The 25459-nt window shown below is 47.6% G+C and overlaps 2 protein-coding genes across 2 annotated transcripts; one reads left to right on the top strand and one right to left on the bottom strand.

Moving 5' to 3' along the window:
• Positions 1 to 5577: 5577 nt before the first annotated feature.
• HHEX (hematopoietically expressed homeobox) lies at positions 5578 to 10899 on the bottom strand. Its single transcript, XM_039554348.1, is given in 6 exon segments — positions 5578 to 6805; positions 8405 to 8455; positions 8679 to 8802; positions 8804 to 8855; positions 10479 to 10622; positions 10625 to 10899. Coding segments are annotated over 6 exon segments (837 nt in total). The 5' UTR covers positions 10857 to 10899; the 3' UTR covers positions 5578 to 6571.
• A 151-nt stretch (positions 10900 to 11050) lies between these two features.
• LOC120410208 (basic salivary proline-rich protein 1-like) lies at positions 11051 to 14002 on the top strand. The gene is made up of 3 exons (XM_039553992.1): positions 11051 to 11272; positions 11315 to 12060; positions 13870 to 14002. Exons 1-3 carry the CDS (start codon positions 11051 to 11053, stop codon positions 14000 to 14002), a joined length of 1101 nt encoding a protein of 366 aa, XP_039409926.1.
• The last annotated feature ends 11457 nt before the right edge of the window (positions 14003 to 25459 follow it).

Here is a 25459-nt window from a genome sequence, read left to right as displayed (position 1 = left end):
ATCCCATTATTTTTGCCTCTGAGCCCCTAAGCCTCTTCTACTACAGCTCAACTTGTTTGGCTGTTCTCACCCTGACTTATACAGCCCTGTGTTTGTTTTCAGCCAACAGAGCAACTCATTCGCAGTTCCTGCCCACATTTAACTGGCACTGACATGCTCAGAGATAAGTTTAATCTGGTGTTTTACTAGCCATGGAGCCCAGAACCAACCAACGAAACTCCCTCAATCAGCCAAACTTTCTCTGAAGTGCTGGCGGGGCTTCAACACCCACCAGCCAAAATGAACCAAATTAGTGCAGACCTTTTCCTTAAAGGGTTATCATCTATAAACTGCTTACAGCAACTTGGGCTATTTCCAAGGTACGTTTGGGAAGAACTTCCAGGATAAGTACCTGGGAAGTAACCTCAGCCACTGGTCCATCCTTTTGCAGGACTGGGTCCTTCTATACCTTAGGACTACAACAGGTCTCTCTGATTGTGTGCTAGATTAGGTTTTTGGCTGTGTAAGAGGGTTCCTTATTACACAGAAAAGGAAGTGGAAGAACTGATGTGTATAAAAGAAAGTTACTTCTTCCCCTTTTAACCTGTGATTTTTATCCTGGTAGCTGCAGTAAGTCATTGAGATAAAATTGCAGGGTAGTGGGCAATCCTGACTCATTTTAAAACGGCTCTACCTTCACGTGGGTGTATTCCAGGACAAGAACTCTCTTTCAGTATGCCTAGACTAGGGTAAAATTTGTTTTTTTAAAGATATTAGCTAACAAGGTTTGACTACCATGATCTGAAACCTTGCATAGACAGGACAAGTCAAATCCTAAAAAGTGTTTAAAAGTGTTTGCTAAGTCATTCTAAAAATACAACATTTATACTTGTCTAGACAATGACAGAATACTCCTTACAATGGCATGCCTACTGCAACAGCCAAGGAGTATAATAGCATAGGAAAGGATCAGTAAGAATTTTCTCCACATAGATCTTCAAAGCAATGGCACAGATTGAAGTGCAGGGAAACCGTGAAGGGCCTGTCTAGACAACAAGGGGGAAAAGGATCCTTTTTTCAGTAGATTTAGTAGATTTTCAGTAGATTTAGTTCAGTCAAAAGCTAGACCAACTAAGGGTATACTGATATAATCTTCCAAGTTTTAGCAGGTCATATTCTAGGCTCCTGGCTGACTGCAACTAAGCCTGCTAAAATCATGTTAAAAGTGTTGAGGTCTATGTGTCTGTCAGATGGGATTTTTAGTCCTTAAATAAGCTTGATTGAATTTGGTCTCCTAGAAATGGCTCCTTCCCTAAGGCTGATGAGATGGCAGATGATTTTTCATGCCCATTCAGTCTTTTAACCCAAATCATTTGCCTAAACTGTACCAACAAATGCAAAGTTCAGTTTGTCTTTAGCGTAAGTATTTCTAGCTGACTGTGAGCACCCATTCCTTTCTTACAGGCCACCACAGCAGTTAGTTTTGACTTTGACTTTGTTTTCACCAAAATGCACTCAGACAAAACCCTTGATCAAATCTGCTCCTTTAAACAGCCACTTGAATGTGTCTAGCTCACATGCTTGCACACATACCCACTCTAGCAATTGACTTATAAAAGTCAGCAGATAAATTCTTAGTCATTAATACATATCCTTACACTGGTTTGCTCCTATCCAGCTTACTGGAGAGTGAAAAAATCAGAACATCTCTTTCCCGGAATTGTAATAGTATCTGTGACATCTTGAACAATACTTTCAAGAAAGAAAGAAAAAAAAAATAAAAATTAAAAAGTCATTACAACAATTCTAAAACAAGCATAAGAACAGCCTCTCAGACTGTTTAATATCAGGCTCTGTTTTGCTATGTAAAAAAAAAAACCCACAACAACAACAAACCAAACAGCAACAAAACCAAATAAGCAAAGCAAAAAAACCAACAAACCCAAACAAACCTATTAGTTCTGTTTATTATTAAGGCTTAATGGCATAGGCGGGTATCAATCTGATAGGGGAAAATATCTACCTCTCAATTAGTCACATTAGAGATTAAGTCTTTATAACATGGGTGGGTATCTAACATTCAGGGGAAAATTCACAAGTCACCAACTCAATTGAAAGACTCCACCAAATAATAATTTGCTGGTATAACTCGAAGTGACCAAGGTAACACAGCCTGGATGTGCTTGAGACTCCCGGGGTTTAGTAGCCATTTGTCAATAGCTCTCAAACAATGGAGCTGTGAAACGGAGCCACTTAAGTTAACATGATAAGGCTTTTACATGATTGTGTAAAGTTTTTTTGGCCTTGACATGCACCATCTGAAATATTTTAGAAATACACATTGATTTCCTGTTTCGGATAAATAGGAATAAGCAAACCTCCTGTGCTCAGGAGCTCTGGAGCCAGTCCATGATTCAGAATAAGACAGAGACTCAACTACCAGCAAAGGCTTTTTGGTAAGCAGTTGTCACCCAAAGACCTGGACAAAGTCCCTACTAAGCCCAAACCACTGCTAAACGCTAATGGGAAGTTGATCTGATTCAGATCAGCATGCTCTGACCTGCTGTTCATGCATCTTTCAGGTTTACAGCTCTGTCTTGAAACTTTCTCATGTGCTAAAATAATTTCTTCAAAATCTAACATTTTTTATATATACATACGTAGCTAAAAGACAATAATACCCGTGCACAGATCTTATTGTCTGTCCCTTTTCTTATTTTTTTTTGTCTTCTGAGGCGACATTAAATAGCAGATATCTTCCAGGCCTAATACCATTTCTTGTCGTCCACTAAACTGAGTGGATGGATAAAACTCCTTTTATCCGATATGACCAGAGGAAGGTCCTTTTCAGCGAAAGCAAACAATTAGCAGCCATGAGTTATTATTTCCTATTATTGTGCAACAGAAGAGGCTCTGGACATTTCAGTGTGAAGGATTAAAGTGACCTGCATTGCAAATATCGCGTATCCGCCTTCCTCCTCTCCGCGCCCCCGCGGCAGCACTGGCGGCGGGCGCGAACTCGCAGCCCCACGCGTGTCCCGGCCGCGGGAGCGGGCTCGGCCTGCCCCGCCCGGGGGCGGCTCCCGCCGCTGCCCCTGACCGGCCCTGCGGGACCGGCCCCGCCCGGCCGGCGCTGCCCGCGCATCCCGCGCTGTGCCCGCCGCGGGCCCGGGGACCGCGCTGCGCAGGAGTCAAAGTACACAGCGGCTCGGTCGATAGCCTATTAGGCTAGAAACAGTTCTGCATATCAAAGGCCGACGAACCTAATGACTAAAAATATAAGTACCTGACCCGGAGGATTAATCACACACTGTCAAGCTGAAATTGGTGCAATTCTTCCAATCATTAACGTTTTGCTTACAAAAATGTGCTTTTCTGTTTGTTTTTCTGCTAAATGATAACCATTTTCAAGTTGAATCGGCTGATAAAAAAGTCGAAAACAAGACGGGAGTTGTGCTGGAAAGGTCATACGTGCCAGTTCGGCATGGAATAGCCAACGGGCAAACAAACAGGACAGAGCAGGGTGGCACGGAAGGGGCTCGAAGGTTTTCCCGAACGGTGTAAAGTGCTTTGGCTGTTTTTCCTCCTGCCAAGGAGCAAAGACTGCCCGTGGAGGGACACTCGTCTGCCCCACAGTGGACATCCCCACGTCGGTCTCCCCCGCTGTGAAAACGAGCTGGGGGAATTAGGGACAGCTGCTGGGGGGCTACTTCTGACTGGCAGCTCGGCCAGACCTACCGGTGTGTTTTGCCTCCGTAAGCCCCCTCCCCGGGTGGGCGGATGAGTAAGGGCATATTGACTGCCCAGCCCGGGTTACAGCGCTGTTTGTCACCTGTCGCGACATCCTGGAAATCCACATCCCTGGCCAGGCGGCTGCAGACAGCGCATCTGAGCTCCCCACCTGCAGGGAGCCGCCAAATCCCTGCCACGGTAGGGAAAGCGCCGGGGTTTGTCGAGCCCGGCTTCCCTGGACCCCGTTACCTCGCCCGGGACGCGACCCCAAGTAGTGCCTCGGGCAGAGCCCCCGCCCCGCCCACCGCATCGGGCCTGGCTGGCTCCCGGCTTGTCCCGGCCGGGAACGGCGGCATCAGCCCTCCTGGAAATGCGGTTTGCCCCAGCGCCCACTCTGACGGGCCGCCGGCGGCTGCCCACCCGCCACGGCCGCTCTGTCCCACGCGTGTTCCCATCCCCACGCCAAAGCACAGCCATCACACGAAGTTGCGGTGAAGAGGTAAGGCCGGTTTCGTGCTCCTTGATATCGGCCGGGACAGAGAGACCGAGAAAGAAAAACAAACGCGTACAGTCGGGACGCATCTTCCCGAGCGTTCCCTGCTCTGCTTCCGGCCCTCCCACCCCCATCACCCTCCCCCCCGCAGCTCCCAGGACTCACGGTAGGCTATTCCCGTCCCCGTCGGGACCCGCGTTGAGAGCCTCGACGGAAACCCGAGCGAGAGAAAAGCCGAAGGACGGAGAAGCGATCTCCTCCCCAGCAGGGAGCTGTCTGCGCCCGCCAGCGATTCCTCGCGTGGCGCGCACCGCGCTGGGCTCGATCCGGGCGCAAAGGCGGAGAGGAGCCCCAGGGACGCCCTGGAGCGTCTCCAGGCTCCCTTTTTCACGGGCAGCGTTAAACCAGGGCCCGGTGCCCGCGTCCCCGGAGCCGGCATGCGAGCGGCAGGCGTTCGGCCCTGCCGCGGCCCCGACCGAGCAGCTCGGGGGGCAGCCGGAGCCTTTGCACGGCGTGCACGGGCAGGGGGACAGAACCTCCCGATCGCTTCGTCTTTTCGGGCCCCGTTCATGAACGCGGTTTTAAAATAAACCAAAGCTAAAGCCCCACTGTAGTGGGTTGAACTTATTCAGAAAACTCAGCTGATATTTCTCAAAGCATTAACTCGATTAGAAGCGACATTTCAGCTGCTATAAGGGCCATCCTCCCTCACCAGAACAATAGTCACTTGTTGCTATCGAAAAACATTTTTTGTCCCTAAAAGCCTCCGTGACACTTGGCCGGGTTAAGTAAGTCCCTGTTCCCTGGGTGCTCACTGCGGCACCTGGAGGGGCTGAATACCCACGCGGGTGCCCACCGAGGATGCCCGCTCCTGGGAGCAATTCTCGTACCCCGGGGTCCGTGCTCCTTCCCCAGTTCAACGTAATTTCGGAGAAAGGCCGATGAATAACCACTGTTGACTCAGGTGGGTCAGCGTCTGCCCCGGCTGCGGTCGATGCCCGGCCCTGAGCAGGCTCTGCCGGCCCCAGCTCCTCCTCCAGCCCGCACCCCCTCTCCGGCCCCCCGAGGTCGGGACGACTCGGGGGTAAACACCCATGCTTCCAGCCTGGGCTTGCCAGCCAGGTTTTCCTCCTCCTGCCACAGAGCCTGTTCCCGTGTGGGCATGGGCAAAACTGAAACGTGGGGTGAAAAACAGCAAAAAAATATAGCAGTGAGATCACATGAGACTCCTGCAACCAAGGGCACCCAGAAAGCTGTGGGGTGGCTGGTGACCGGCACAGTGAGGGAAAAGCCCGCTTACAACACACCTGGGGCACTGCTGGTAGAGGAGAGGTTTGGGTTTTCTCCTGCCAGTAACTGGATGGCCAGAGTGGTGAGTGGTGCAGAATTTAGGTTTATTTCACAGATATGTCCATCAAAAATTAAATACCAGGTTTTGCCTTTTTTTTTTAACACTGAACAAATATGTACAAAATATGAACAATGTGAGGTATAAAACCACAAGACTTTTAAACAAAACTACTATGTACAGAAGCAGATAGGCATTATCTTCCCACACCTGTGTGCCTCACTTATGCCCCACAGCTGATGCCAGTTTCTCTCCTGCAGTAGGGCCCTATCGCTCCTTGCATTTTCTCTTCAAATATGAAATCCATAAAAAACAGTGCTAGAGATTTTAAAGGAGGAAAGTAATTTTTTTTTCTGCAAATGGAACCATCCAAACTGTGAGGCAAGGTTCTCAAAAATCTGAGAAGGCACATTTCATCTCACACAAGAGGAAAAAGGAATCTGTCCAACAACTCTACCTGACAAATGGAGGGATGTCTCAGTAGAGAGCACCACGGCACATAAAAGGGTGCAAGCATAAGGCACTTCTTGGGATGGTCAAATCCCTCCCTATTTCACAGAACATAATTTTCTGCTTAAAAAGGGCATTTAAATTAATCTATTTAAAGTACGTTTGTTTACACATATAAAGGGCTTAGTCCTGCAATCCATACTCACTTCCACACTAGCTAGAGTTTTGCCTGATCACTGACAGCAGCTGATTCAGACCCTCTCCACCACCGTGAGCAAGGACAGGGTGCAGAATTATATTCCAGTTAGAACATTGATTATTGTATAAACATATCTTACAAATAATTAAATACAAACCATGGTCCTTTAACCAAATTAGAGATGCCAAAACTGAACTGTTTGCAGAAAATACATCTTTCTTTCTCTGCTTATTATAAAATGAGTCTATTTGGTGATGCTTTTTTTCTTTCAGTGTAATGGTGAAAGTTTTCTCCTGCAGCACAATATTCTTTCAAACCAGCCCCTGGTAAAGTGCAAGCCGAGTTAGGGTCCGCTCTCTGCATGGGGCTGTTAGTGGGCAGCATTGTAATAGCCTTTATCGCCTTCAATGTCCACTTCTTGATCAGAGTCATCAGAGACATCTGACTCCAGGTCCTCCTGTGAGGCTGGTGAGGGGGTGTACTGTGAGCCATCCAGAGAGACCTCCTTACCCTTCTGCTCGGGGCTCTGGCAGCTCTCCGGCCTTTGGTCACTGTGACTGTCAGCACCTTCTACTTCTTCTTTTTTGGTGGCCTGGGGGTTCTCCTGCAATGAAAGAATCCTGCTTGGTACAGAACTACAGGCCAGAGTCAGGAGGCCTGGGAATTCCAGCTGTGCTGTGTGGGAAAACCACCTTGGGTTTCTTGCAGAAAGAGGCAGGTGTCCCGCTACCTCCCCGGGCCTCCTGCCTATAAACCTGCCTGAGTGGGACAGGGCTGGGCGAGGGCTCTGATTGCACTCCCTCACAGCCACAGGGGCTGCTGCCGTGAATAAGGCTCCTTGGCGATGGTTATCGCAGTCACTTCAAAAGAGTCAGGAGCTGCTGGAGCCCAGGAACCTCTGAACTTTTGTCTTTAGCAAAGCAAATGTTTATTATGAGTCTACAAACACCGACACACAGCTTCCTCCTGCCCTGATCTTTCTTTAATTACACCCGACAGCAAGAGGAGGGAGGCTGAATCCATCAGTGGCCCAAAAGCAAATGGAAAAAAATTACTAATTAAGCTAAAGCTCAACATTAAAACACTCACCACTAAAACAAACCGAACCCAAACCCTGTTTGTGAAGGCAAGAGTACCGTGTATTGGCACCTGTCTGGAGAGCCCAGTCCCCTAAGGGGGCATTAAATGCTACTCTAAAGAGAAAGCAGGCAGAGACACGTACCCAGGATATAACCATCCGGGCTTGGAGAAATGGATGTGACTGAATGAAAAGGAGGAAATGACTTAAAATGGCCGAGATCCCAAGCGAGGTCTCCAGACACTGTGGCATGGGTTGGGCCCTAGCCAGCCGCTTGCCAGAATAATAGGACTTTATTAAAAAATCAACTGAAGATTGAGTTAAACTCAGGTGAAGGTCACAGAACAGATTCATCTAGAGCATGGTACTGTGATTAGTTTTCTTTTGTTTTTACTTTTATATTAAAGGCCAATTTGCCAGTAAAACATGTGTGTCCATGTCAGACTTGCTGAAGCCAGACTCAGGCCAAAATGCTGGAATTTTTCAAAAATATTTGAGCCAAGGGACCTCAGTTTTGCTGAGCCAGGCAGGATTGGGCCCTAAGTGCCATAAAACCCCCAAATAATTATCTGCTTGAGTATGATTTCTAAGGGAAGGGAAACTGCTTTAACCTCTTAGCTTCACACACTGTAACTCCTTGTGAACAGAAAGTAAAAGCTACTCAGTTTTCCATGTGGCTCCTCAAAACTAAAAAGGTGTTTGTACCTGCCTTCTCCCAACATTAGTAAAATACATCGACTTGTGTTTATTAAGAGGGGGCATTTTAAAACACCAATATCGTTCTCCAAAAAACCGCCTAAGTAATTTACTGACAATTACTTATCTTCTCCACGTTAATTGGCTAAACAACATATGGGTTTACAAAACAATTAGCGTGGAGTTTTAATAGGTGGTGTGTGAAAGACGGGCATAATTGATATAGGAACTACATTAGAAGCTTTTAACATTAGTGCTGCCTGAACGAGCCCTCATGGATTCCAGCATGACTATTTGTCTTTTTAATCAAGGTGAAGAGGTTAAACAGCCTTTCAGATGACTTCTGCATACAACCTGGAATAGGCGAGCACAGCGTAAGATAAGACAATTAAAATACTTATTTCTATAGAAACAGAAACATCCACGAACCTGCTTTAGACGCCTCCATTTGGCTCTGCGATTCTGAAACCACGTTTTCACCTGAGCAACGACAACAAGAAAAGGCGCGGGGTAGTCTTGGAGCCGGTGAGTGCCTGGAGCCCTACCCAAGCCACAAGCAAAAAGCAAGAGCCTGCCAAGCACCCCCTCCCTGCCGACCCCGAGCCGGCCAGGTTCCCGGGAGCGATGCACCAACAGCAGCCGCACGGCGGGCCCGGAGCGGCCGGAAAGGGGGTGCGGTTCCCCGGGGTGGGGACGGCCTCACCTGCCTCTCGCTGAGCTGCAGCATCTTGGCCAGGCGCTTCCTCTCCGGCGGAGAGAGGTATTTCTGCGTCTCGAACTTCTTCTCCAACTCAATGGTCTGGTCGTTGGAGAAGCGGACCTGCCCCCTTCCTCTTGTGCAGCGGCCGCTGGATGAAGGGGCTCCACAGCAGCGGCTTCCCTACAAAGAGAGGGACAGCGCCGAGGGTCACTGGCCGGCCGCGGACACGCGTGGCTGGGAAGCCCCGGCCCTGCCCGGGCCCAGGCCTGGAAGCGGGCCGGGTCCAGGGCTCGCTAATTTCCTTCGCCTGATTTTTATTTCCCCCAGTTCCTACTCTGATCTTTCCCCTCTCTGATTTTTCCCCTTCGCCAAGCGGGCAGACCAGTTAAAGTCACTCTACGGGCTTTGGCAACATTTCCGTCAATGTGTTTCCTGTTGGTCTATCTCGCAAAGAAAAGAGACCAAAAAAAAAAAAAAAAAAAAAAAGACCTTTGCTTCCTTCTGCTCTTTCACTGCGATGCCCTAAAGAAACTGTCTCCCTTTCTCTGAGCCAGTGCCCGGGTACCTGCGGAGAGTGGGGACATCGCGGGGCTGGGCAGGGGTGATGCGCCAACACGAGGGCACTGGGCTTCTAGGAAGAAGTGCCCCATGTCCCCACCCCCGGCTGGGGGCTTGCCCGCCAGAGGCCGCGGTGTGCCCGCCAGGCTGAACGCCGGGCCGGGGCCGCTTGAGGGGCGAGGCGGTGCAGGCAGCGACACGCCGGGGAACCTGCCCCACTGCGGAGCCGCGGCCGCGTCCCGGGGCAGGAGGCTCTAGCCAGTGCTACTGAGTCACGCTGTTTGTCTTTCTGCCTGCACCCTTTGCAATTTGCTGCATTGTTTTTCTAGATTTTGCTTGCGTCAGGCTTTAGTAATTCTGGTGCAAAACAGACTCAAAAAATAGGAAGCAACTGGTTATTTTAGCTGTCATAAAGTCACATCCCACACAGAGGAAATGAACAATATCAGAAAAACGGATCCCGGCTATCAGAAGTCGAGTGTTTCCTGAATTTGTCTGTATTGAGGATGTCGATAAAGTAATCAGCAATGTGCACGACTCCCGGGGAAGAGCCTGCTTCAGGCGGCCAGGAAAACACTTAACAGCTTCTGAAACCAGATTTACTCCTATCGAGAGCTCAAGGTTTCCTGTATGAACGGAAAGGGTCAGCCTCTTTCACTGCACAAATGTGGTGAGTCAGGTCCAGTTTTGCAATCACTAAGAACAAGTGCTGCAGCCCGGGCACGGGGCTCGGCCCCGCAGCGGGTCGCTTCCCCCGGCCAAGGGCGCGAAGTGGTCGCCGGGGCCCCCGACCCGACCCGGCTCGGCCCGGCCCGAGCCGACCCGCGGAGGAACCTCAGGGGCCCCAGCGAGAGGAGCCGGCCTCCCGACTGTTTTTCAAGTCATCCGCAGGAAAAGACTGAGATCTGCCATGCGATCTCCAAGCACAATTAAAACTCCCCACCAAAACCACACGCGACATTACTAAGGACACTCTCAGAGTCACTTGGTTTGAAGGAAAACAAATCTGAGTCACCGCGGCCGCGCACTGTGGTCTCGCTGCCAGACCTGGAGCGCGGCACGTCTTTAATTTACTGTAAATCAGACGGGGGCCGGAGGGAGCCGGGGGAGCACAGAGCAGCGGGGCGGGCGGGAAAGGGGACCACTTTCAGGCACTTCCCATTTACCCCTGCTCCGACGGCGGGATGGAGACGGGACGCGAGCTGCGCGGCAGCCGGGAGGGCGGAGGGGAGGCACATGGCTTACCCAGGGGGTCCTGCCGGATCAGGGCGTGCGCGTAGTCGCCGACGGCGCGGGGGAAGGAGTAGAGGGGCCCGGCGTAGGCGCCGGTGCCATAGGTGGCGGCGAGGTGGTGGGAGAAGGCCGGGTGGACGGGGGTCGGCTCGTAGATGGGGTCCGGTACGGGGACACCAGGCTGGTGAAGGAGGAGTTGGGCGACGGCAGCGTTGGCGGCGGCGGGGCGGGCAGGGAGTGGGGGGCCGGGGCAGCGGCGGGGCCGCGGCCCAGGATGTCCTCGATGTAGAAGGGCGTGGGGTGCGCGGGCTGGAGCAGCGGCGTGGGCGCGTACAGCGGGACGCCGACGCCCAGGGCCGCCGGCGCCGCGCCCGGTGGCTGGTACTGCATGGCGCGGTCGCCGCCCGCGCACCCCCGCCCCCCGGCCGCCCCTGCGGAAAGCCGGCCCCGACCGCGGCGGCTGGGTGCTGGCACCGCCGCCGCGGGTTTCTCTGGGCTCGGGTTACCCTTCGATAGGTTTCTATTGGCGCGGGGCGGAGCCCGCGTGGTCTCTGTCCCCTTCCTGCCACGGCGCCGTCTGGCCAATGAGCCCGGCCAGGGAAGGGGGAAACCACCCCCCGCCGGCAAACACTCCCCCCGCCTCTCCGAGCGAACTCCCCGCGGCGCCAATCAACCACCGCCGCAGCCCGGGGAGCCCGGGGCAGCGGGGCGCGATCCGCCACCCGCCGGACCCCGACGGCGCAGGGGCCCGGCGCCTCCCGCAGCGGTTCCCGCTCCTCTGCCCGCGCACGACACAGCGTCACCCGGTTCTCGGGCTTCCCCATGGGGGTGGGCGCTGACCCCTGCAGCGTGGCCCTGGTGCGGACCGAGGGAGGAAGCAAAAAGGGGATGGGCACCTCCCACCCGGCCCGGGGAGCTCTCCTTTGGAAAGGTCCGCGCGAGCGCTCCGCCTGACTGCGTGGACCGGGAGCGGGTGGGGGGAGTGCGTGGGCGGCGGGGCCGCACAGGCTCCTGCCCCGTGCCCAGGACAGGGCCGAGAGCACGGCGTGGCGAAGCAGGAAGTTGCGCCGCACTTCTCGCGTCCGGCCTGGCACCGACGGCCGGCATCGGGCAGAAAACTGGAGGGTGATGGGGCGTCCGGGGACCGCGCGGGGCTGGGGTCCCAGTGCCCGCAGCCCTGGCAGAGAAGGCGGCGCGACGGCCCGAGCAGCGCCACCTGGGCTCCATCGATTAAATTTTTAAGATCCCGCCGAGTGATTCCCCCTGCCCCGCAGCCCCGAGCGAGAGACGCGCTCTCCGTCCGGGCGTCGCCGACTCCGCTCCGCGGGGCTGCCCCTTGCCAGCACCGCTGTCGGCCGGGCTTGGGCGAGGGGTGGCGGGAGCGGTGTGGAAGGGGCAGCGAACCCCGCTCTGCCCGCGCCCCTCAAGCACTCGGGGCCTCGCCCCGACGGCAGCGGCTGGCGCAGCCCTGTCCCCCTCCGTGCGAGCGGAGGCAGCAGGTGCACCCTCCGTGTCCGCGGACCCCGCCGTGCACCGTCTCACTCACATGCCCCCGTGCTGACAGCAAGCACAGAAAGCTGTTAAGGAATAGCAGGTGCTGGTATAACTTTGCTTCTTTTTTTTTTTTTTTCTTTTAAAAAAGAAAAAAAAAAGGTCTCCAGTTCAAACCCACGAAGATCTTAATAACTGAGAGGCTCAGAGCAAGAAGAAAGGGTGTTGGTGAAATGAAAAACAAAAAAATATATCTTTTAATAATACAGAGAGATTGGGTTTTCTTTTTCTTTACATTGTTAGCAAATGCCAAAACTCACCTTTAAAGCGTGGTCTTGTGCCTTGTAAATATCAGGTACACGTAAAGCGAGCTGACAGTTTTGATTATTTTTTCTCTGTGCTCAGTCTCCCAGGCATTCCTCTTTCCGAGGGGTTTAGTTAATGTTTTCATCTGGAAGTGTTGGATTTGCAGCTTGATTTACTTAATAAATGTACAGTAAACCCATGACCCGTTGCCCTCTGGAATAACGACGTGCATGATATGAGGCAGCAGAATGGAGGGCCCCCACAATATTTTACAAGCTGTCGATTCAAAATCTTGAGAACAAGTTTATGCAAAAAGAAAAAAAAATGTTTTGCTGTATTATTGGAAAACAAATAAATAGAGGAAGAGATTATTCTTTTCTGACTTTTATACAAGCAATAGGCCTTGTTAAAAGGAAGTTTTAATGACACAGTTATTACATTCCACTACCACTGCATAATCCCTAACAAGAAAAATGAAGCACTTAATTTTGCAGTTCTACAGAACCGCCCCTTTCAAATTCAATTGTTAGACCTCAGCCTTCCTCCTTCCACGGGTTGGAGACTATTAAATCCGCATTCATGAAATGTCACATTTATTGAACTACATAATTTTTTAATATCACTAGTGCAGGTTTTATAGTTGATTTTATTGTTTTTATGGCCATTCGGGGCTCTAAAACCCGGATTTTTTCAATGTTGTCCTTATAATTTTTTTCACACAGTCAGAACTAATAAAATAGAACAGTTGTGACTTTTTAATGCAAGGGGTCTCGGAGTTTCAATATTTTCACTCTGCTGGATACTAAAACCAATAAAAATACATGAGATTTTAATTATTTTCTGGATTAAATAAAACCTTTTCCTTTTCGCTTGGAACATACATTTTGTTTGTAGTTTCTGTCGTGAGGGAGATAATGCAGCTTCGGACAAAATACATTATTACCAATATTGTTGCAATGAGTACAGTTTTGACCGGATTTTACAGTCTAATGGGCATTTCAAATAAGGTGCTGTAGATCAGGGCAATCAAGACAGTGCTTTAGTATTTCTATTATTTCTTCTCCAGGTTCCCTCTGGAAAGCTCTCCAATTTATCTGGAAAACCCTGGGCGGGGGGGAAGGGGACGAGAGAGAGAGAAGCCTTGGGAGAGAGAGAAAATATACATCTTTCCCGATTAAAAAAAAGGGATCCTTTCAAATTAATTTTCTTGGTATGCACTTGAAACACCCCCAAGTTTTCCTGCCAATCTCGGGATTTCTGGAGGGCGGCGGGGCGGGATGCGTGCATCCCCGCACTGGCACGGTCTCAGCCCGAAGGGATCGGCTGGAGAACTCATTATTTTGTGTAATAACTTCGGGGCCCTGTCTTCCCCTTCACTTTCCGTGAAATCACCCGCCTTCGAGGGGTTCTGAGCTCAAGGAAAAAATAATAATAAAAATCAAGGCCCCCACTTGCTGCCGGCGGCCCGCTGCCAGCCCGACGGCGGAGCCGGGCGGGACCCGGGCTCCCCCGCTGCCGCCCGGCCGCGCTCCCCGCGGGGCGGACAGAAAGAGCAGCTCTGGCGGGAGGAAGCCGGTGCGAATGTGCTGCTTCGTGTGTCCCCCAGGTCGGGGGCTGGCGGGGAGGGGTCAGACGGGCTCCCCGGGGGAAGCAGTGGGGTCCCGGCTGTCACCGGCCGCCCCATGAGTGATGTTGCCGCGCTGGCCTCGCAGGACGGTGCTCCCGGGGCTGTGCTGTAATCCTGGCCCAGCCTCGCCCATCGGCTGCTTTGACCCTATTTCCCTCCCTCCCAGCCCTTGTCCTGCGTGGAGCCCGGAGCAGCTTTCCCCAAGGCCGGCGCTCCACAGGTGCCTCGAATGCCGATGCGGGAAGCCTTTGCCAGAGGAAGCGGCACCCACGGGCTCCGGTGGGGCTCTGGAGCCTCCCGCCGGCCGCCACCGCCTCCGTCCCGGTGCTGCAGCCCCGGGAGGCGGCGTCGGGGTCGGGGTCGGGGTCGGGGCCGGGCCGGGGCCGGGGCCGGGGCCGGGGCCGGGGCCGGGGCCCGCTCGGCGGCCCGGCTGCGGGTGGTCGGATCTCCCTCTCCCCCAGCCCCAGGGCGGGGGCGCAGCACCGCTTTAATTTAGCGTTTATGTGTCACCGTGTTCGTGAGCGGCTTTTACGGGGAGGCGGTAACGCGAAACACCTGGACGGCGGCACCGCGGGCGCGCACGGCGGGAGCGGGCGGCTGCGGCGGAGGGCGCTGAGCTGTGCCGGCCTGTCCTCAGGCTGGTGCGTTAAAATAAAATAAGAATAATTTTAAAAAACCAAAACCACAAACCCAGTGTCAGAAAATCAGGAAATGAAAGCTTCCAAAACCAGCGACACACGCCAGGCGATATTTCCACCGCACCCATGATTATCTGTGATAAATGCCCCCATAAACGGAATATTCCTGATTCCTGGAGTGGTTATATCGGGCAATACATAAACCGGCCCTCAATTTATAAGTGAGCGTGTCTGGAATCACAGAACAACTATCCTTTGCCTCACAGATTGTTATCACTAATGTGTATCTAGCCGGTTTCTGCTCTCCAAACTGGGATTTTCACCCACAATCGCACCGTCTGTGACACTGCAGCCTTCGGCAGAGTTACACCAGTGACGGATCAATCCTAGATGCAGTAACGGCGTTTGGCTGTACAGAATTAGTGAGCAAATCAGCAAAATTCCATCTTTTTAACAGCTGCAGCAGGCTACCAGCAGCGTCATTCCTTAATGCTACAGGGCACTTTCCAAGAGGATCCAGCCCACAGCCATTCCACCCCTTCCCATTACTGAAAATATTTCGAGACTCTTCCAAGAGAGGTGAGGCCACAGCCTTGAACACCTTCCAAGGAGGAAATAGGAGGAAGTTCACCTCTCTGATTTTCCTAGCATCATGGAAGCCAGACTGCTCCAGACAGAGTCACTGCACGTTGCAGGGTGATGTCAGTAGGTGCTGCCTTCTTCCAGATAACTCATCTGTTAGATATTCACTTCTCACAACTTCCTCCTCCTCACCATCGTGATTTGATTTAATAAATGAGTTACAACTGTAATAAACATTAAGGCAAGTCAGTCTTAAAGGCATTCATCATATATAGCAGAACAAGATAAATCTTTGTCTAAAAAGGGGTGGACAACATATAAACTATTATTCTAGGCAGAGCTAGCAGGAGCTTATAGCGTTTTGTTCTCCATCCCTATGATTTTGCCAAATTTAAATCATCCAAGTGAAAAAAATTCTGTTCTGAGGGAATCTGCATCATGATGAGTACATTTAAGGTTTCAGCAAAATGGGTTCAGCTGATTCTGAGCATTGGGTTAGAAGGAAGCAGATTTTTTTTCCTTGGCATTTAGACATCTTTGCTTTGCCCTGAAAACCTGCAGAGCCCCATCACACGGAAAACTTCAAGAGATGAAAGCAACCAGCAAAAAGTTGACCAGGGGTTGTCTCTTCAGTTGTTCCTTTGCTCTTTTACACGGGTTGTGGTTTAGAGTCAGGCGAAATAAAGATCCTAAACCTCTGCAGAGAGACACCTCAGGAATGTTTAAGCCACCCATGGGTTGGACTTAGCTCTCTGATGATTTGAAGAGCTCTCCTTTCCCAGCACTGAATATTTGTGGGTATGAGAGATGTGCTGCCACCAGCAAGTGCTCTTTTTCCATATGCTGTCACCAGGTCTGGTGGAAAAAAAAAGAAAAGCAAGCTACAGAAAAGCTTTAATGGTGCTTTTGAGTCTTGTCAAGGATTTCCAAGGCAGCACATGCCAGACCCTCAGGGGAATACATTGTTAAGGTGCTTCCATTTCCTGTAGCCCCCAATATCATTAATATCTCTTCTGGGACGCCTTGACTTACAAAGTGGAATATGCAACATTTATGGCTCTGTGGTAAAAGCAAGGAACGCATGGCCCCACATTATAAACACAGTTTAATACCACTTTCTTTCTGGACTGGGCTGTCTTAGTGATTACTGTGATACCAGTATCTCTAAACCAGTTTAATTCAGTTGAAATGTGACATAATTCACCAGAGTTTTCTTCTGAATTGTGAAGAGGCATCCTGTTAAACTACATAGATTGTAATGTTTTACTGAAATGCACTTTCTAACCCTTCCTTGGTCTGAAGATTTTCTTATCTGACCATTATGAGAATGTGGTGAACAATGCTATGAAAAACAAAGCAATATATTGTTCCTTATAGGCTCGTATTTCCTATATATCTGCCACCAAAAACATGAGCTATTCTGGATCCTGCCTATAAGTGCAACTGAAAGCTGCTTGTTTAATTATATTTATTTGGGGTGATGGCAACGGTAACATGTTAAAACTTCTCTATATTCTTATGTGTTGGCTACACACATAAAGATTACGCCCAAAACCATATATAATTCCCAGGGGCTAGACTACCTCTCACATCTTGCACAATCATTTACGTAAGTGCAAACTGAATCTAAAATGCTGCTAACACAGACTGCTGGCTACTGTACACCCACTCTGTGTTGATATAAATGACTATAACAAGACACCAGACAATGGAGAATCTGCCTGAACTACAGTGATGACAAAACTTTTTTTTTTTTTTTTTAACAGAGCAATCAGAACACAAAATATTATATGCTTCAAAGAGGACTTGTGCAGCAAGATTTTTCACAGTAGTAGTTCCAATGAGTCCAAAGTACACACAGCTAAATTTGATGTAGGAATTAGGTATGAATAGGGAGTGTTACTTAGTTATTTTTGTTAATGTTTTCCAGAGCTTACACATTCACTCTACATTTTTTAGCAAACTTTATCATTTTGGCATCATAAAATCAATCCCTAGATAGGTTTGTTTTATCCGGAGCAGACACACACATGCAGTTGCTGTTAATAGTCAAATACAGAAGCTTACAATAACCACCTAGCTAACTATTAATGGTTGTTTAATAGTGGGGTTAGAAGGATGGACCTGAAATCTGTCCTCATCTAAAAACAGATTGCTAGACTCTCAGGTGCAGAAACTCTTCAAAAGGCTTCATTCTCACAGGTAGAAGCCAAAATACTTGGGTAGAATTGGCCCTAGAGAGCTAGAGGAGGAATTGCCTTAGAGCCAAATTCAGAACTCGTGCAATGGATTTGGAGTCCATTGAAGCTGATGATTTTCATAGGCAAATCAGTTATTTTTCGTAACAGACTGAGAGAATATGCCTCAGTGGTTGCACATGGAAATATCTCATAAAGTACAATATTAAATAGAGGGAAGGGAAGGGAAGGGAAGGGAAGGGAAGGGAAGGGAAGGGAAGGGAAGGGAAGGGAAGGGAAGGGAAGGATAATTTTTTCCTAAGGCAGATGTCTCCCCTTCTTGCTCCTGCCCCTGAGCTGAGGTCTCCCTGTAACAGAAACTGCATAACCCAGAATCGGCTGACAAAACACAGCAGCGTCAGTCACAGACAGTACCCAGCCTCGAGTCTCTGAGTCCAGAGACCTCATCATTTCAATTACACTGTTAGTTCATGCCAGAGGTGTCGGGAGAGTTACACAACACAACTACTTATTATACTACTTCTCGTAAAAGCTAAGAATAAGTTGCACTTGACATGAAAATAAATATGCCGATATAAAACCTGTATATATTTAAAATCTATATTCAAAACATTGCAGTACCTCCCAAATACTTTAAGCTTTGGGCTTCACTAACTTTTTGGAGCAGCTGCTTGCTCTTAATCCTTCCCTAGTTTGTCCATCTCATAAACTTACCTCGTTCCAGTACTGGGGTTGAAAGCTGTAGGTGTAGACATAGAAGTTTTAGTGTTGCGGAGTCTAAACCATAGCCCAGATGTTCCCTTGAAGTCAAACCATGACATCAGAGTCAAACCTGATACAATGCTAATCGAAATCTTGATCTCTAACCATACTTTGTTTATTTTAAAATGCTTACTTTAAAACCTTACAGCAGAATTAATATGAAAATATGTAAATAGGTGTCTGAATAGTATCCTCAGCAGACAGACAGGTGATACAGACAGGTGCTGAGAAGAGGCAGCTGGACTTAACCCAGAGCTTAGTGCTACATCCTCGAAGACGGACAGCTTGTACCTGTGCAGCTCAACTGCTGCACAGTAACTCAGAGGCACATCTACAGCCCACACTTTTGCACCTAACTCTGCTGGAGCAGACACATGCAAGAAATGCCTGGAGAAGGATCCTGCACTACACTGGGGGTCCCCTTCCCCAGCACTGTTGGTGAATCCCCACTATTCCAAAGCATGTCTGCTTCCAAGGATTCCAAGGCAGCCACAGACAGTGCAGGCTGTGGGGGTCATTCATACAAAGAGCAATGAGAAATACTATGCACATAGATCATGTGCCAATCTCTACAGTTCTTCACGTGTCAAGGTACAGCCAAAGATATAATCTGAACAAAAATGGCCTTTTAAAAATCTGTTCAGACTCATAGAACATTTGGGGAGGAGATGCAGAAAGCAGACTGGTCGCCAGGACAGACTTCAGAGGTCCTGTAGAGAGAGGAAGAGACCCATTAGTTACAGGATCATAATCAACCAAAATTATTCCTTGTATAATATTACCAACATGTACCAGAAATTAACTGGAGAAAGAGCTTCATTTAGAAGAACAGATCCTACACTGCTCTCTGTGTAGCTGTGTGTTTTGATTTTGTGTAATCTTTGGGAAATCTATACATTTTCAGTAATTTTCTTAAGAAGGTACTGCAAAGTAAAGTTTAAGGATTAATTAACATGATACAACCAATTAAAACTGAAGGTTGAGGTAGCTCACATTTGTCCTTTGAAGAACATATACCAGTCTGGGAGGAACAGTGTGAACCCTTTCTGAATTTTGCCATCACATTACCTTCTAAGAGACTTGTTTGTGAAGAAAAGAGGTCTTCTTCAGTCTCAGATGTACTGGCCATAAATAAAGGCAGGTTTAATTGGAGTGTGATTACAGAATCAAGTCAGAGTACTCTACTTTTGAAGACAAATAAGCAATTTAATATTAAGATGTGCCTAAACTGAGCCCTATGTGTCACTTAATCTCTGTGTCTTCCCAAGCTGCTTTTCTGTTGTTTTTGTCTCTTTCACATTACATTACATTTCCCCTCAGGACTGAATCTATTGGTGGACATGACATTGCTCTTTATGCAGCCTTCATAGCACCCATCTGACACCTGTAAAATATTAAACTGTAAGAATGTGTGTTAAAGTCAGTTAGCCAGGATAAGTGTGTTCTATAGATAAATGGGTTTGTTTGGGAGAGAGCACCACAACCTCTGTCTGTATCACTGAAGGGTAAATTCCTAAAGAGTCAGGATGCTGTAGATAACCATTCAATCACAGAAAGCAGCAGAAGGAAGTTGTGTTGCCCACAGTGCACACTCCTCAAACCCTGCTGCAGTTGAAACTGTTGCAATACAACGCACTTGCAATTTTGCCTGTTGCATTTTCTACAGTTTTCTTCATATTTAGTTCACATATGGGCTTTGAATACTAAAGTCTCACTGTCTGTGGGTTTCATGACATGAATAGTTTCTTAGAGTTTCTATCGATAAAGCCCAAACAGGATCAGTCTTTCCTTGTCAGCCTATACCTTAACTTAGACCCAGGGATGTGCTTTCTCCAGAGAACACCTGAACCAAAGTTCTGCCAGCATTGCCACAGTCAGTAATGCGAATGGGACAGGAACAGTGCTTCTGTTGCTTTTGGGACATGCAAGCAACACTCGAGCCCCTGTTCACAGTGTGGGCAATGGCACTGCTCAGTTTGTGCCCACAGTTCTCTCTGCTGGGCGAGAGCATCACAAGCTGTGTGCTCCTGGCAAACATTACACACTGAGACCAGGAACGCCCAGGTCAACCTCACACATGGGGCAAGGCCAGGGTTGATAAAGCCTTGTTTAAGCATAAGTTATGCCTGTCACTATTTATGCTACTCTCTTGTCCTGCACTAACCTAGTTCCTCTCAATCCTGCAGGTTTACACTTAAAACATTAGTTGACAGTTATTATGTCATCTTACACCCTAAGCATTGGTTAGCAAACTGTGCTGTCAGCTCTTTGTACTTTTTCTCATCAGGCAGTTCTTCCAAGCATATAGCTACAGTTGGCTCTTCTTCTCTGAACTTCCTCCAGCTTGGCTTCCCGGTAACGAGGCACAGAGAACTGCACTCACCTTTTCCAGATGCTATCGCACGTCAGTTCCAAGAAGAGAGACTCACTTGCTCTTTCCCTGTGGTGCATCTCCACGAGAGCCCCAAATCATATTGACATATTTAACTGTCACATCACCTAGAAAATTCAAATGCAAATTCAGAGGCTCTCCTTGCTCAGCACAGCAGTCACCACATATTTTCTGCCCTAAGAGAAAAGGAAGACCTTGGATCTCATCTTTCTAACAAACATTACTATTTCTGTAGAAACCTCAGAATGTTTTCTAACTTTTCACACAAATCACGTGAATTGGCTTATTTATGACAGGGAGAGGAACGATAGGAAGTATTAACTAACCCTGTACTGGTGGTCAGAGTAAAGCAAAAACAAAGCTGGTTTCCAGTTCTCTGTGGTGAGACTGATTTTCCATTGTCGTTCCACATTATCTTCCCATTTAAGTCTGCTCATGCAATTCTGTTGTGTATCCTGTAATTCTCTTTTAGTAGGTTTAAAACAAACAAAAGGAAGTACTTTTTCACACAGCACATAATTAAATTATGAAACTTGTTGCCGTGGGAAGCGCTGGATGCCAAAAGTCCAAATGGGTTCAGAAAAAGAAAAGACAAATTAATGGAGGATAGGTACATTGATGAGTATTAAACATAGTAGCTTGCTCACAGTGTTTGGCTCAGGAAGCCCTTTCAGAGCTGCATGATGAAAGCAGGAAAGGATTTTTCTACTGGTGCCTGTTTCTCCCACAGTTCCCCTCAGTAGTCTCTTCTGGTAACTGCCAGGAAGAAGACATTGGAGTTAATGGTCTTAGTAAAGCAGCTCTAGTGCTCCTCTCCTAACGAGACACACAGATGTCAACAGATGCGTGTAAGTTTAAAAAATACAATCTTTAAGCCAAAAATTGACTTCTCTTTGGATGTTTCTATCAGATCTGATCCAGCTGACTTAAATACATGCTGTTTACAGCAAAGTGTATGAGTGAAAAAGGGTATTTTAAGGTTTCAGCATGGCTAGATTTATTGGCCCAGCCAAAAGTTTGATTTTACAGATATTACAGGTTGGATCTACTTCACTGGGGACCGATGTCAAGCGGCAACCTGTTATCTGTGCTGTGAAAGTTGTATCTGCTCCTGGAGCTCTCTCCCCTCACTGAACAAATGCTCCCACCGGCCATTGTGGTGCCATCTCTTCTTGTTGACTTTGCTCTGTAATTGCTGGTTTATCAGTCTCTCCTCAGACTTCTCAATTTGTCCTGACTGCCAAGCAAAATGAACAGAGCCATACGCACACACACAGGAAGGAGAGGAGGGCAAGCTGGTGAGGAAAGAGAGAAGGGTGGGCTGATGAGGAAGGAGAGGAGGGTGGGCTGGTGAGACAGGGAGTGAGCCCTGGCCCTTTGGCTGCCACTCTTGTCTAGGCAGAGAGCCTCGCCCCACAGGCTGCACCTGTTGCACCAGTCCATGAGGGAGGGAAAACTGGACCATAATTTTGACAGCATCATGAGTTGCTTTCATTTCTTATTCTGTGTTTGGCTGCAAAACATGTCTGATTTCATCTGTATTGCTTTGTCATGGAGGTTTCTTTCTTTCATCATTTAGAATGACAATATCTCATTTTGGTCACAGCCTTGTTTCCAAACATCTCCTCCATTAGCTCAGACTGTATGTAACTGCCTTAGTTACTGCAGAAAAATTCACTTAGGCATGGCAATGAATAGACTGAAGTGATTTATTTCTATTGTTGAGAAAGCGGTATGTATTTATCTACATTATGTTGTTAAAATGCACATGGTTAAAAGCCAGAAAACAGTCTGTTGGCTGAGGGCCTGCCTCACTTGGAAAGTAATGACAATGCAACAGAACCAAATTCAGAGGCTTAATTGTCTTTTTGTCACCAGAAACCCCAAAGTACAGAGCATTACCTTTGATTTTGAAGAATATTTCAGATCCTTTGGTTGCAGGAAGGAGGACAGACTGCACAATCTGAGTGAATTAGCCACCTGCTACTGTAGCTCCATCACACAGTACTTTAGCATCTCAATGTTACTGACTCAAATTTCCTAAACTTTGCTATAGTTCATCATCTTGTATGACTCTTGGAAGTATGAACTTGTAGACTCTGTGGAAAGAAAGCTTAATTCAAGCAAAGTGTTAGGAGCAGCACTGATTCTCTTTTTTTGTCTGAGTGGTACTGGGATGGTGAGCATGAACTCTCTGGAGGGATGCAGCAGTGACTACAGGAGCACTGTGCTGCCATATGAGAGGGAGAGGACTGTGGTTCAGCAACTCTGGACTGGAAACTGGAGGTCTGGACACCTACCTTTGTCACATTATGCTGCTGTTGGAGTTCATGTCACCACATCCATGCCTGTTTGTGCACGTTCACCTGCTCCCTGTATTTTAGACTAAATTCTTCTACAGGTATGATCCCCATTCAGTGTATCTTGATGGGAAGCTCTTGGAATGCACATAATTTAAGCACCAATTATAATACGAAAGCAGCAATCTAAATGTTCAAGCCAAAGTCTTGAAAAAAACTATCTAAGTCTTTATTAACCCTGCTTCACTAACAAGTTAAGATGCTCCCACGAAAATATGATCAAGCTTTATTTCCATCAATCAGTTATTAAAATACCAATCCTCAGTTTTTCCAGTGCAAATTATTCTGGTATCTGCAGACTGGGGTGCACTACTTATGCTGCAGAATATTCCCTAGAAATAATAGGTTAAGATAAACAGCCAACCCAAGCCCAAAGGCAAAGAGCTAGTCCTGGACAACAGGCAAGATAATCAGGGAATAACTAACATAGATAATCAGCAAATCATTCAAATGAATTGATTTGGCGCTGGCTGGCGTCCCCGTTTCTGCCTGAAAGCTTCAGTGAAATCTAAATAAGTGGCAGTTATCTTACTGTCTCTTCCTGTTATCTGACTCTAATGACAGCAGAGGAGAGAGGGGAAATCATGTCTTTGAACAGGATCATGGCCTTTCATTTAAAGTAAATACTGCATCAAAATGGAACCTGCCTGAAGAGTAAGTCTGCCTTGGCTTGTCCTGCACAGATTAAGTAATGTATTAAAACCAGACAATATTGGTTTCTTGCAATGGCTTCAGCACTTTCACTGCAAATGTGCACACAGAGAATCAGAAAGTGCTATTTATAACGACCTGAAGGTGGCTAACAGGACAGCGTGAGGTAGCTGTGAAGAGTTAAAATTCAGCCAAGGCATCTGTATTTTATGTTTCAATAAATGCCTTTAACATTAAAAAAATCACAATAGGAAAATTTAAGGGGAGTGATGCTTATCCCAGATTCAGCAATGCACTCATAGCATCCAAGTTAAAATCACTGCCTCCTGAGGCTCCCTTGCAGTTGATGAGGAGAAACGCACAGGGCACCTAGCAATAAATCATCCAATGAGGTTCCCGTCTGTCTCCCCTGGCATTGGAGAGAGCAGGGTATAGAAGGCTCTGGCTTGGGTACCTCTGTGTAACTGCCTAAATTAACACAGAAAAGCTGAATTCACGGCCTGCCTTGCTTTGGGAGGAGAACTGGGAACCAAGAGGTGGCTTGACCACCAAGATGACAATGTCCAACAAAGCTTCACCTGAACTGCTGAGCTCCATCAAAATCGACCACAGCTGTTGAAGAGGTGGTGAGGATTGTAGTCCATCCTCTGTTGCACCAAACTCCATATGGGTTTAAGATTGGGCCCCTCAGCACACTAAACACAAGGGGAAATGCTTGCAGCTCCATGAAGACAAGACCAAACTGTGGTGGCATGGGCAGAGGGACATGGGCTGTGTTTTGACAGCAGCTTTTGTTGGCAGGCTGGGGAAGCAGCTCTCAAAGCATGGCAGCATGGATTGCCAGCACTCATGTGTTCACGCCCTTCTCACTTTCACCAATGTGGGTACTCACTTGTCAGGGGCTCTTCACACAGCAGGAATGCCACAGAGAGAAGGAATTTCGCTGAAATACTTGGATCCTAGCAGTGCAAGATTTGTACTTCCCTTAGAGCAAGACGTAAAGGTCCAAATTAACTTCCATAATAATTACTCCTTTTAATTCTTAAAAACTCCTAGGTGTCAGATTTTATTGTAGATCCAGCATCTTTTTCAACAGAGTCTGAATAATTTCATGACAAATATGATAAATGACAGGGTGACATAATACATTTGTACTTTAAGCTTTATTTTGTTTCACTTCTCTAAGTTGAAGACTGTTTTGATCCTGTTTTATTGGAAAGAAAATAAACTGAAAGTGAGGCTTCAACCCAAACAGTTTTTCACAGCAGTAGGTGTAAACTCTGGAAAATAAAATGTAGGCTAAAGATGCTCAGGGACTATTAAATGTAATGGAAAAAAGCACCTATCACTTAACTGAATTTTTGCTGCTAAGGCAGTTTTATGTTTGCTATTCTCAGGTACTAACATTTATGATAGTAACCTTTATAAAGTCAATTTAATTATCTTTATCTTTTTACAAATAATAAATTTAGTTGTCCTACAATGAAAATCAATTGTCAACATAAGCTATGGTTAACATCTAATAAAACAGCCCTCTGTAAATCCATGATTAATAAGATTGGCTTCTGTATTAACTAACAGACACCATAAAATTTTCTTCCTTGCAATAATTTGTATATTTAAGGTTCATCCTGCTGGACTGAGTTTCCTAAAATAAACTGTTAGAGTGAATGAATAAAATTTTGGTGCCTATCATTATTATATTATAACCATTTAAATATATATCTGTAGCTGAATGGTTTTCAAATTAATGTCATATTTTAATTAAGTCAGAGAAGATGGTGGCTATAGCAAATGATAAGTGATTTACTTCTTTGTTTTCTTTACCTTCTGAACATAATGACAATGCTGCTTAGGTTTTAGCTTGAGCATTAAAGGAAGCTAATTGAAATGTGAAAAATTGATTCCCAAAACAATCTTTACATATGACAGAGGTTACTTAAGCTCTTCTGTATCATCAAAAAAAGCCCCAAACCAACAACAAAA

The sequence above is a fragment of the Corvus cornix genome, chromosome 6 (assembly GCF_000738735.6).
Source record: "Corvus cornix cornix isolate S_Up_H32 chromosome 6, ASM73873v5, whole genome shotgun sequence".
NCBI lineage: Eukaryota > Metazoa > Chordata > Aves > Passeriformes > Corvidae > Corvus > Corvus cornix.
This window is presented reverse-complemented; position numbering and strand designations above follow the sequence as displayed.